Source organism: Diabrotica undecimpunctata, chromosome 8 (assembly GCF_040954645.1).
Source record: "Diabrotica undecimpunctata isolate CICGRU chromosome 8, icDiaUnde3, whole genome shotgun sequence".
Lineage (NCBI taxonomy): Eukaryota > Metazoa > Arthropoda > Insecta > Coleoptera > Chrysomelidae > Diabrotica > Diabrotica undecimpunctata.
The window spans coordinates 77387271-77401375 of NC_092810.1; the positions used below are offsets into that span (position 1 = coordinate 77387271).

The following is a 14105-nucleotide window of genomic DNA, read 5'->3' on the forward strand; positions in this document are numbered from 1 at the left end:
CCAAGGTTTTCCCAACCATGATAGAGGAGTTCACAGAAGAAGAGGTGAAAACCGCTGGTCAGGATACGAAGACAGGGAAAGCTTCCGGCCCTGACGGGCTGCCACCAGAGGCAATAAAGATAATAGCAACTGAGAAACCAGGTTTGATCAGAAGAATATTTAATGATCTACTGTAGAAACAAGAGTTTCCCAAGGACTTGAAGGAGGCGAACTTGGTTCTACTCCTAAAGCCCGGGAAACCCCCTGATTCACCGACCTCTTATCGGCCAATATGCCTTCTGGACTGCCTTGGTAAGTTCTACGAAAGACTTATCAAGAAGAGGCTGGAAGGCATGTTGGAAGATGAGAGAGTCTTATCCAACCAACAGTACGGATTTAGGAAAGGCAGATCGACAATCGACGCCGCGACCTGGATAAGGAACGCGGCCAAATCAAGCAAGAAAAGATGGGTGGTTCTTGTTCTGTTGGACATAAAAAATGCTTTTAATTCAGCAAACTGGGGCCTCATAGTAGACCGAGTAGTCGAAAGCGGGGCTCCGGAATATATGTCCAATATAATAAAGGACTACCTTTCGGAACGATCCGTATGCATATCCAAGAAGAAAAAGAAACAAATGACCGCGGGAGTACCCCAGGGGTCAGTCCTGGGACCCTTACTCTGGAACATGTTATACAATGGGGTACTAGAAATTCACAAGCAGAGACAAGGAGTCAAAGCGATAGCATACGCAGAAGATCTAGCCCTATTGGTTGAGGATGATAAGAATTGGGGCATAACAGAAAAGGTAAATAAAGCAATAAACACGACCGCGGCGTGGATCGAGAAGAACGACTTAAAATTAGCAGTAGACAAAACAGAGATAATAATTCTGAGGGGACCAAGGAAAAGGGATGACTTGGTTTTCAAATATCAAGGCTCCGAAATAAGACCCCAAAGGAGAGTCAAGTATCTCGGTATTACTTTCGACGACCGACTTACCTTTGGGCAGCACGTACAAGAAGCATGTCGAAAGGCGGAAGGGGGGACCTCAGCATTGAACAAATTATTGCCAAACATAGGGGGGCCTGGATCTCAGAAGAGATCAGTTATGTTACAATCAATATTATCGATCATCTTATACGGGGCCCCCGTGTGGCACGAGGTCCTCCAGATGAAGAAATATAAGGACATGCTCTTTAGGGCTCAAAGGAAACCTCTGATCAGAGTGTGCAGTGCGTACAGAACTGTATCTACCATTGCCTTATAGGTAGTGGCTGGTTCTGTACCCGTGCACATCCTGGCCAGGGAAAGAGCTCGAATGTATCAGAGGGGCAACGGGGCGGTTGGTTCAGGGCCACAAGAAAGAGCCAGAAGCTTGGAGATATGGCAGAGGGAATGGGCAGCCGAAGTCGAAAAGGCGGCCTGGACGAGGTCCCTGGTCCCGGATGTAGTGAGGTGGTACGGGCATCGGCGCGTCAACTACTACTTCACGCAGTTTCTGACGGGGCACGGATCGTTTCGGAAATACACCCACAGAATCGGTAGGTCCGGAGACGATCTATGTCCTGAGTGTGGAGTGGTGGAGGATGCGCAGCATGTTGTTTTCGACTGCCCTACATACCACACGGGGCGAAACGAACTGCAGCTGAGCCTGGGATCTCCACTAGGCGAGCCTCACGAGCTGATCGATAAAGCCATCGACAGCAAGCACGATTTCGAACTGATCATTGCCTTTGTTACAAAAACCATAAAGCACAAGGAAGAGAAAGAGAGGCGGCTGCAGATGGATTGACCGCTATATTTATTTACTGTTTTAAAAATGTGTGGTATTTATTTACTTATTTTATTGCATTTTATTTATTCAAGTTACTTTCGTTTTTACTATATCATATCTATACCAATTTTAGCTGTTGTTTTTATTTTCATTTTATCTACATGTGAATGAGGGTATGAATGCGGAACTGAATTGATGAAAGTACGAATAAATGGTGTTACTGTTGCCAACTGGTTCTACTCGTTAGTTTCAATGTGGAAGGGGTGGCAACCAGGCTGTCTCGCCAGAATGAGGATTGAGCAGGACGGTAGCTTCACCTACCAGTCTCGCCCGAGCCTTGTGCTGGTGAGGGAGGCCGGGAGGCCGTCAAATCCATGTAATGCACGCGAAAAATGCCAGAGGGAAGTTAAGAGTAAGGCTGACGGGCCAGATATGCTCGCTAAGAGCGGTTCCGGGCCCGTCGGTCGGAGAAAGAGGGGGTGGTTCAGTCGGTAGGCGGTCTCCTTACGCAGTGAAGCGTAAGAGATTGAATCCGACACACCTGGGTAAAGGGCTGACACCCGATCCCAGACGGTCTTTTAGCAGGTTCCACCTCCCAAAAAAAAAAAATATGAATCACATCAAGTACATACATAGAGTAATAGAATTTCAAAGAAAACATAATCCGTTAAAGAAAGACATTAAATCATATGAGGATTTTAAACAAATTACAAGACAATTAGATAGCCTGCATATTGACAACAAAAAGTGGAAACCGGAAGCAGTTGAGTTGAAATCTACAGCAGCAGCAGCAAGACACCTGGATTTACGCCTTTAGAAAACTACGTCATGGGTACCAACAGCAACAACACCAGCGAGAATATGAAAAGTGAAATAGACAATGTCTTTGCAATGCAATGTGTAATATTAGCATCTGTATTTATCTTAATTTTAAAAATGATTTCTGAAATTGTAAAGAAAAAATTTGAATCTTCATGTAATATAAGACTCGATCAATAAAGATGTTTTGAATAAAAACAAGCATTTAATCTCCAATATATTTATTTATATATATAAAAATTACAATGGTATTATGGTATACGTAAACCAGTGACGTAGACGATCCACAGTTTTTTCGGTGCATGAAAATAATCCAGTGGCATGGCATGTATTTGGAGTAGGACCAACGTTTCCAGAAGCACGAGGCGTACCATTAAATTTGCAAACATCAATAATAAGCGGAAAAACTCCAAAAACATGGCGTTTCCGATCCAAATATTCTGCTTTTTGTTCCCCTCGAACGTAGATACAGTTAGCTGCATACAACAACTTGGTTTCTAGTATTTCATTTATTTTGGATAGTTCAACTTCTCCATCAGAGTACCGAATTCCAATCAGGTTTTTCTCTACGTATGATACAATCTTCTTGTCCTCGTTACTTAGCGCATTGAATGTTTTCGGTGGCAGAAATACGTAATGGCTTCGTTTCATTCCAATTTCAATGGTAAGTTCTTTAGGAACAAACCACCCGTCCACAACGAATCCCTGAATATCTACGAATCCTACTCTCATGATGACTGCTCGTGTACTACTGACACTTTATGCATCTAATTTAGACTTTTTACAATTTCGGTGAGAGGGAAGTACTCCATTATGCACGTGAATTATAATGCAGTAGACTTTGGTATTTCGGGAAAACCATTATTTGCTTCAATATCGAATTTTACGTCAACAGTGGATACTTTCATGCTTTCTTCTTGTTACGAACAATCGATGACGAACAATGCGTGATTCTTGAAAGCTGAGAAATCGAGCAGAGGACGCTTTTGTTGGGAATGTACGTATCTAGGATAGAATTCAGTGTAATTGAAATAGGCCTCATTGTAGTCAGTTTTGCTAAAATCCAACTGCATTCTCTCGTTCGCCAATATTCTCCATTTAAAGATATTGTGATACTTTGGATATCTACATTGTCAAATAAGCTGGGATCAGCTGAATTCTTGTCACGTTTGTTGGTTTGAAAGAAAACAATGACATAACGTGGTCTCTCAACTGATGTGCTAGTTTTAACGGCCCAAACTTCATCTAGCTCCTTTGGTAATGGCAGGTAATTCATGTAATTTCCACTTTCTAAATGGAATAACTATAGGTTGGTCTTGTTGAATGGATTTCATAAGTTCCAATTTAATATCATCATTGGGAAATATGTGCTTGACTCTGAGCTCAATGTTAGTGATGTTAATCGTGACAGTTGTAGCATGGCCTGTTTTTTCTTTGACAATTATGCAATCGTTGTCGTTTCGAGCTCGAACTAGTCTTATTGTTTGACGACTACACGTAATCATTGGATAATCATTGAAAATGTTGAATATATGCTGTTGGATTATCTTATGGTAGATAATATTAATTAAAGGTGTGGACTGTAAATTATCTTTTGTGTGAGTAAATAGAATTATTTATTAACTTTTTATACAAACTAATTATTATAACATGTGAATTTGTGAAAATACTAGAAAACGTGGCGTCTTCTTGGAAATTACTTGATTAATGTCAAAATTGTCAATTGCCGACTTGATCCCGTCAGATTGTTTGACCTTGAACATAAAACGCACGGACATATGACAGGCTCTATGTTGCCGCACTAAACTAATTTTCTAAAAATGTCCTAACATACTCCCGACGTTGAAGTATGCTTCAAAATATAGTAGGAAACAAGTAAATATCAAAGCAAAAAAAACTTAGTCCCGAGATAAAACACTGCGACACTATTAATCTTCTATTGGCAGTGGAAACAAATGTCGTGTAGATCTGGTGATGAGTCCATTGGAAGTTTTGATTTCAGCTACTCGATTTTCTCCATCTTTACCAGGAAATAATTTAATTATTCTTCCCATAATCCATCTGCATGGAGGTAGATTGGTATCACGGATGATAACTAAGGATCCGGGTACAATGTTGTTGGTAGAACTGTGGTGCCATTTATAAGATTGGTGTAGCTGGCTGATATATTCTTTGGAAAAGCGGTTCCAAAATCTCTGATGCAGCTGTTGAACATGTTGGAATCTGCTTAGTCGATTCACTGGGATAGGTAAGAGATTTGGTTCAGGAATGGAGACTAAAGGACGTAATGTCAAAAAGTGGGAAGGAGTTATTGGTTCCAAGTCAGATGGATCTTCTGATTTGGCAAACAATGGTCTCGAATTTAAAATACATTCAATTTGGGTAAGCAAGGTGAGAAATTCCTCATATGTCAAATTTATATTCTTAAGCGTTCTTTTCATATGAAACTTCATTTGTTTCACTGCTGATTCCCATAAACCCCCAAAATTTGGGCTATAAGGTGGGGAAAAATGCCAAATTATATTTTTTGTTAAAGCAAAATCATTAATTTTATTTTGGTTTTCATATAAAAAGGTTTTGATAGACCTCAACTCTTTATTAGCGGCTCTAAAGGTTGAACCATTATCAGAGTAAACATTGGTAGGAATTCCTCTTCGTGATAAAAATCTCTTAAAACATGCAAGAAAACATTCAGTTGTCATATCAGTGAGTAATTCCAAGTGCTTTTGTTACAAAACAAACATATACACAAACATAACATTTTAAAATTTTACTTCCACGACCTTTTTTTTCTTTCAGTGGAAATGGACCTGCATAATCAAGTCCTACATTTTCAAAAGGATAGGCAGGAATAATGCGTTCATTGGGTAAAGGTCCCATTTTTACACAATTGTGAGGAGGTTTCACACGAAAACATTTAACACATTGTCTTACAATTTGCTTTACTAATACCTTGCCAGAAATAGGCCAATATTGTTGTCTGATTAATGACAATAGAAGCTGTGGTCCAGGATGCAAATTACTGACATAGTAGTGTGTACAAATTAACTTGGTTAATACATGAAATTTCGGCAATAGGATTGGTGTTTTTACATTTTCTGGCAATGTTGAATGCATAAGTCTACCACCTACTTTAATTAATCCTTTATCTAATATGGGAGACAAATGAAGCAATCTGGATTTTTTGCTCAATGGTTTATCATTTAACAAACATAAAATTTCATCATGAAAGGATTCTGCCTGCACAAGTTTGATCAATAGCAGAAATGAATCATTGGTTTCATGGACAGTTAAAAGTAAGCTTGGGGCTCTTGTTTTATTTTTAATATTTCTAATAAAACGCATTACATATGAAAAAACTCTTTTCGTTTTATGCAAATTGGAAAATCTGGTAATAAAATTAGTAATCCAGCTGTTCTGAACAGTGGAATGAAGTGATACATGAACAGAACGTTTAAGCTCTGGTAATTCAATTACTTCATCAGTTGAATCATTAGGCCACAAATCAGGATGTTGTCTTAAAAACTGCGGTCCCTGGAACCACAGTTGTGATTCAAGAAAGGATTCAGGAAAGATTCCACGACTAGCTATATCTGCGGCATTTTCCTTTGTATTGACATAATGCCAACTATCACTACTGGTGAGTGATTGTATTTTTGTTACCCTGTTGGCAACAAATACTTGTAACTGGCTAGGTTCCAGTTTTAGCCAACTTAATACAATTTTTGAGTCAGACCACATGTATATCGGCATATTTAGAATTGATAAAGATTTGGTGACCTTGTCAATTAATTGGGAACCTAACAAAGCTGCACACAATTCAAGTTTAGGTATTGTTATTGATTTAATAGGAGCGACCTTTGTTTTTGAACACAGAATGTGAGAATGGTATTTGTTTTCTGGATCTATGCTGCATACATAAATACAACTTGCATAAGCATGCATTGAAGCATCACAAAAGCAATGGATGCTTGTAATTTTATGACTTGATCCAAGTACTGGTCTTGGAACGTGTAATTTATTTAGACATGGTAGTTGATTATACAGTTTGGTCCAACTGTTATTTAATTCTGGAGGGATTATTTCATCCCATGGTTTTTGAAGTCGAAATAGAGTTTGAATTATTAGTTTAGCAATTAATATAACTGGACTTAGCAGACCTAAAGGATCATAAATTTTGGAAATGATAGATAATATTTGGCGTTTAGTAAATAAATGATTGGAATTTTCATTAAGAGAAATTTTGAAGCAAAGAATATCTTGTTGACTCATCCATTGGATTCCAAGAGTTTTAAAACTATCAGAATCTCCTATGTTAATAACATTGGTGGAAATATCATTACAATTAATGTTAAGAATGGTTTCAGGATTATTGGAAATCCATTTTCTCAAAATAAATTTTCCAGACTCTAAAATTTTAAAAATATCATTACATCTCATTTGTAACTCTTGTAAATTGTTTGATCCTGTCAACAGATCATCTACATAAAAGTCTTCTAATATGGATTTTGCAGCTAAAGGAAACTGAGATTCATGTTCAAAGGCTAACTGACGCATGCATCTCATTGCCAAGAATGGAGCTGATTTTTGGCCATAGGTTACAGTAGTTAATTGATACACATCAATATTATCTGTTGGATTGTCTCTCCAGACAATTTGTTGTAGTGGTCTATTCTCTTCATGTACAATTACTTGTCGATACATTTTTGACACGTCTGCAGACACCACATATGTGTACTGCCGAAATCTAATGAGGATGTCAAAAATATCATTTTGGATTTTTGGCCCTGTGTACTGTAGGTCATTAAGAGACCATCCAGATGTAGTCGGACATGAACCATCATAAACTACTCTTAGTTTTGTGGTAAGACTGGTTTCTTTTAGTACTCCATGGTGGGGTAAAAAATATGATTTTCTAGAAGGATGTAAGCTAACAGTGGGGTTAACTTTAACCATATGTCCTAGTTCTTGATATTCCTTAATGAATTGTTTATACAAATCATTAAGTTCCCTATTTCTCGAAAATCTTTTTTCTAGTAACAAAAATCTGTTAATTGCTGTATCTAAGGATTCTCCTAATAATTCAGGTGAAAACTTAAATGGAAGCTGAACAATAAAGTGTCCATTTTCTGATCGAGTGGTAGTGGTTTCAAATATTTGCTCACAGCAAATATCATCTTTTGATGGTGGTATGGGATCTTGGATTGAATCAATTTCCCAAAATAGTTTTAACTGCTCATCTTCGGCTATAGTTCTAGTGAAATGACACACTGCATGAGTTGTCTCATAGGGGACAGCTCCGTTTACTATCCAACCCATTTTAGTGTTTTGTAAACTTGGCAAACCTTTTCCTAGATTGATTTTTCCATCACAAAGGAGGTCCCAAAATAGATGGGCACCAATAATAGCATCAATGCTACCAGATTCATTAAACAAAGGATCAGATAATTGAATATTGCATGGGATATTAAAGTTTTTAATATCAAAACTGGTTGAAGGAATTTGATTTGAAATAGCTGGCACAGCAAAAAATATGGATGAAATACTAAAATTATTAACTCTGGAACATATTGTAATTTGACATTTTTTGGTAATACTTGATACTGTTTGATTTATACCACTAATGGCTAGGTTAGTAGGAATCATGGACATATTTAATTTTTTACAAAAAAGTTTGTTTGAGCACCACTATCTAAAATTGCTCTACATGGAATTAATTCATGATTATTGGATTTAACATTAAAAACCACTGTTGACAAAAGAACTTGGGTATGTTTAATATTCATTGTTTGTGCAGAAAACTGATGGGTTACCGTTGGTGGCAACTCAACACTTTGTACACAGTTAACTGATGATGAATCTAATGATGGAGAATTTAAAGCAGTGTCAGTTGAATGTTGCTGACTATTTTCAAAATGTATTAATGAGTTATGTTTGGAATTACATTTTATACATGGTCTTAAAGTACATTCAGCAGCTTTATGTCCATGTCTCAAACAATTATGACACAACTTTAAATTATTGACTTTAGACAATCTATTTTTTGTATCTAATTTTAGCAATTCAATACATGAATATATTAAATGGTTACCTTTACACAAAACGCAAGACTTTCTTTCTGCAACATTAACTTGGAAAACTCTTTTTTGATATTCACCTCGACTATCACGGTTTGCATGTTTATAATTAAAACCAGAATTATTATTATAATTGTTATTAGGTTTTTGACTACTTTTGTCTTGAATTTCTTCCAAAGTGTCCACTTTTACTTTTAGAAAATTAAAAAATTCAGTTAAAGTAGGAAGCTCTTCTTTAATATGACATTCCTTCCACTCTCTATAACTTTGTTTATCTAATTTATTGGAAATAATATAAATCAATAAAAGGTCAGTTAAACTACTTTTTGTAATCTGTAAACTGTCAATGGATGACATGCTATCTGAGACACTATCTAATAAATGCCTTAAATGTTTAGGTGATTCTTTTTGGATGGAATCTAAATTGAAAATGGCTTTAATATGTTTATTGACTAATAATTTTTTATTATCATACCGCATACAGAGTGCATCCCATGCAGTCTGATAATAATTTCCTGAGAATTCAATTTTATCTACAATACGTTTGGCATATCCATCCACAGATTGTCTCAAGAGCTGAAATTTATGAATATCTGGAAGTGTGGTATTTGAATGAACTACACTGGTAAATGTGGCTTTGAATTCCAACCACTGTTCAAAATCACCTTTAAAAACAGGTATTTTCATTTTTGGCATCAAGAGATGATTTAATGAGTCTACATGTGGTGTAGAACTAGGAGGCAATGTATTAATTACTGTATTAGTGTTAATGTAATCTTTTAAAAAACTAATTGCTTTAAAATACCTATTTTCAAAAGCATCTCTTTCATCAACTTGTTCTTGTAGTTTATCTTCACTGGTAGCAATCTCAATTTGTAGTTGGATCTGATCAAATTCAACTAACAAATTGCTACCAGAGTCATGTCTTAACTGAACTTCTGATATTTCAGGTTTGCTAGATGGTGTAGCATTTTTTAATATATTCACAAAGTTCTCTAAACTTGTTAGTTTGGCTTTATAAGAACCTCTGATTCTTATATTGTTGGCTAAGCTACTCATTTTTAAGATTTATGGCAATCTTTCAAAAACAACACTTAAGAATAATAATAAGAAATACCTTGCTAGAATACTAATACTAGCTGATTGATAATCTATGGCGTTATACAATCAAAATATGGAAAAATCTGTTTATGGTAATTTAAATTCAAATACACTGTTTGATCAAATCTTAAAGATAATAGAAATGGAACAAACTCACATGTACTGATGGATTTGGATCCTCTAAATGGTAAATGGAACTGTCTTCGACCTCTGAACAGCCTCTAGTTACAACTATGGATTCTATTTTACTCACACTATCCGGCTCGAAGGACCAAAATATGTTGGATTATCTTATGGTAGATAATATTAATTAAAGGTGTGGACTGTAAATTATCTTTTGTGTGAGTAAATAGAATTATTTATTAACTTTTTATACAAACTAATTATTATAACATGTGAATTTGTGAAAATACTAGGAAACGTGGCGTCTTCTTGGAAATTACTTGATTAATGTCAAAATTGTCAATTGCCGACTTGATCCCGTCAGATTGTTTGACCTTGAACATAAAACGCACGGACATATGACAGGCTCTATGTTGCCGCACTAAACTAATTTTCTAAAAATGTCCTAACATATGCTTAAGAGGTATCTGTATGTTGAATGAATTATCTGCAGCATGTAGAATGGGATTCTTAGGGTAATTCCAGCCTGCCATAACTATATAATTGGAATCTTCTTGAGTGTAACATGTCATGGCACGTACATCACTTACGATACCAGGATCCCGCACTGTTTCCATCTCCCTTGCGCTTTCGTTGTACGTACACGAATCGAAAAGAAAAGCACCCACATTATTTGCTATTTTGACGTCGCCAGTTCCGTTTATTGCGAGCGATCCTTTAATGCATAACAAGGTTTGGCTCATTGCAAAGAACGAGTCGACTTGATTGATGCTAAATCCTACAATATCATTGCAGTTGAATGATTTAATGAATGGTGCATATGTTCGATATTCAGCCTTTCGAATCGACTAATCAAATATCGGCTTACGATAAATGTCAAATATTGGAGGCATTATGGTGTTGTTTGAACGTGCTCGTTTTCCATACATTGTAGTCATTTTTTCAGTTTAAAACCAAGCGTTTGTAAAAACAATTTGTTTGCGAACGTAAGATGTTGCCGCTTAGACGGTTGCTCAACTAATGGCGTTCTTTGAGCAATAGATTGTCCTATTATTAGTTCAATCTGCTTTTCGATCTAAGTTCCAACACCAATGTGCTATCTTCTCCTCTAAAGTTCACAGGTCGTCCTTCTTGATCGACAGCCAACACAGCGATATTGGTAATTTCACGCTGTGGTACAACAGGTAAATACAACAAATTGTGTGGAGTTTCGTCAATTGCGTATCCAGGATTTGATTGTATGACAAATTCGTAGATCGTGTGAGCAGGTCTCTTACCATCAAAGGCTCTGGTACTAATGTTGCATTCAAAGCGTTTGCTAGATACTTTAATAATCCTAACAGGAAGATCTGAAGAATGTGTCTGTCCAGGAGTTAGTAGTGCAGGAGAAAACCCCAAGATCGTACCAAGACTATCATGCTGCTTAAATGAAATTCTATATTTGCTGAAAATTTGACACTGCAACGTATTGTGGTTGGGTTTTAGACTAAATATCGTTTTCGGTTTAACCGCATTCTTCTTGTAGTTCCTTCTCCTATCGGAGGTTGGCTATCATCACAGCTATCTGTACCTTATTGGCGGCTGCTCTAAAAAGTTCTACTGAGCTGCAACTATACCACTCTCTTAGGTTTCTCAGCCAGGAAATTCTTCGTCTTCCTATGGATCTTTTACCCTTGATTTTACCTTGCATTATGAACCTTAATATCTCATATTTCGCACCTCTGGTAATGTGGCCTAAATATTCCAGCTTTCTTGTTTTGATTTGCTTTATGACCTCGCAATCCTTTTGTAGCCTTCTTAACACTTCTGTGTTTGTAACTCGTTGGGTCCATGGTATTTTTAAAATCCTTCTAGCACCACATCTCAAATGATTCCAACTTCTTCTTTATATTCTCAACTTTTAGTGTCCAGCTTTCCATTCCATACAACAAAGTCGAGAACACGTAGCATCTTAAGGCTCTTATCCTCAGATCCAGAGGAAGGTCTCGATTGACAAACATTGTTTTCATTTTTATAAATGCTTGTCTTGCAATTTCAATGCGTGTCCTTATTTCTCTACCTTGGTCATTGTTTTTATTTACCCAGGTTCCCAGATATTTGTAGTTATTCACTCTTTCTACTTGTTTTCCCTCGATATCTAGCCTTCCTACTGTATGTTGCTTAGAAATAATCATGAACTTGGTTTTCTTAACGTTCATTTGTAGTCCATATTTGATACTGACTTGATGTAATTTATTTACTAAGCGTTGCAATGCTTCTAGACTGTCTGCAAAAATAACGGTGTCGTCTGGGAATCTTATGTTGTTTAAGATTTTTCCGTTCATTGATATACCCTGTTGTTCCTCTGATATTGCTTCCTTGAAAATAGCTTCGCTGTACAGATTGAATAACAATGGGGACAGCACGCAACCCTGTCTAACACCTCTTTTGATTTCTATTGTTTCTGTTTCGACATTTTCGATTCTAACCTTTGCTTTTTGATTCCAGTACAGATTGACAATAACCCGTATATCTCGACTATCCACATCCTTTTCTTAACAGTTTTAGGAGTTTCTGATGTCGTACTCTATCAAAAGCCTTTTGATAATCTATAAAGCAGACATAGAGATCCTGGTTCATATCTAGTCGTCTTTGCGCGAGAACGTTAAAAGCGAACAGAGCCTCTCTCGTTCCTAGTCCTCCTCTGAATCCAAACTGGGTGTCATCTATATCTTCTTCAATTTTTTTGTATAGTCTTCCATGTATTATTTTGAGAAATATCTTAAGTGTGTGGCTTATTAAGGAAATTGTTCTGTACTGGGAGCATTCTGTCGCATGTACTGACTTTGGTAACCGACTTTTTTAACCGCATTGTCAGCACCCAATTTCTTTTGTATGTATTCCTCAATATCCACAATTTCATAACATCCATCGGGAAAATCAAAATGTTGCAATCGGTTATTGCCATCGTAGTAATAAAACTTGCAATTTTCAATGTTTGGTATACTGTTGTAAGAATGGAAAAATCGAAGAGCTATTTTATAATCTTTTTTCGGATCCAATACGATCGGTGTGGGAGTTTGAAACGAGAATATGTAATTGGTGCTATTTACTCTCAACAACTGCGACATGATGACTGATTCAAGTCAATAGAGTACTAGGTATATGTTGAAAAAACAACAACAACAATTTTTATTTGTTCTAAAGCTAGTCTACAAAAATGACATGATGCTTGAAAATCAGGTGGTCCATCCCAGTGGGTCCTCAAATCGGGTGTGTTGTAATGTACGAAGCAAGGAAGTAGTATCTGCAGGTTAAATTCTCCTCGATATTCTCCAGGCAATTTATGCCGTATTTTTAACAATTCTGAAGGTCGTACAGTTCGTATAATATTATGTAGCGGTATTAATTTTAGTTCTTCTTCACTGAATTCTTAAAAACATTTTTTGAGAAACATATGAGCCATAAGCAGTTCCATGCCTTTATCCATTATATAAAAACTTTAAGCATAAATGCCCACAAATGATTTGATTGTAGGTTTGATACTGATGGTTATTATAGGAAATTTTGGTATGTGCACCTAGATATTTAACAAGTTCTTTGGTCGGCTTCAAATTACCAAATGAATCGAAATACTCTACGTTGTTGTTTATCTTTTTGTATGCTACCCAATGTATTCCGTTATGTGTGGATACATCCAAGTTGACTACTGCGCATTCTCGTTTTCGAGGACCGCCTCTCGGCAGAGCGTCATTCATGAAAACTCCTCGAAAATGTGGTATTTTTAGTATTTTGGCATAATGTGCTATCTCTACATCATATAGCGGACGATTGGATAGGTTTATTGGAAGTTTTTTTTCAAATACAAGCCGAATTCACCTCTCGGTTTCTTACGTAGGTACAAACCCGACCCGATGTGTTCCATTGCCCTGTTATGGCGTATATTTTCCTCCAATTTCTTTTGGGCATTCTTTGCGTCGACTACTGTCTTCGCCACTCCAGCAACACCCTCCGCTAAAGCCCCCAAAGCGGAAAGGCCCGCAAATAGACATATATGAGGGGTAGAAAACCTCCGGATTTTAGTGGTAGCACTCGTGGAGCATCAACTTCTTTACGACCACCAAGTCTTTTGATTATGGATCTTGCTATTCGTACAGCCGTCAAAACAGTATCTGTTTACGATGCTTCTTTCTTTATGGACTTTGCAATGCAATTTTTGAGACAACATCTCAATTAAAAGAGTAACGTCCCC

At 36.8% G+C, this 14105-nt stretch overlaps 3 protein-coding genes across 3 annotated transcripts; all 3 read right to left on the reverse strand.

Moving 5' to 3' along the window:
* Positions 1–4501: 4501 nt before the first annotated feature.
* Positions 4502–5026, reverse strand: LOC140448914 (uncharacterized). The gene has a single exon (XM_072542046.1). The coding sequence runs from the start codon at positions 5024–5026 to the stop codon at positions 4502–4504; it is 525 nt and encodes a 174-aa protein (XP_072398147.1).
* Positions 5027–5276: 250 nt separating this feature from the next.
* Positions 5277–7892, reverse strand: LOC140448915 (uncharacterized). Its single transcript, XM_072542047.1, has one exon. It carries the CDS (start codon positions 7890–7892, stop codon positions 5277–5279), a length of 2616 nt encoding a protein of 871 aa, XP_072398148.1.
* A 335-nt stretch (positions 7893–8227) lies between these two features.
* LOC140448916 (uncharacterized) lies at positions 8228–9709 on the reverse strand. The gene has a single exon (XM_072542048.1). The coding sequence runs from the start codon at positions 9707–9709 to the stop codon at positions 8228–8230; it is 1482 nt and encodes a 493-aa protein (XP_072398149.1).
* Between the last annotated feature and the right edge of the window lie 4396 nt (positions 9710–14105).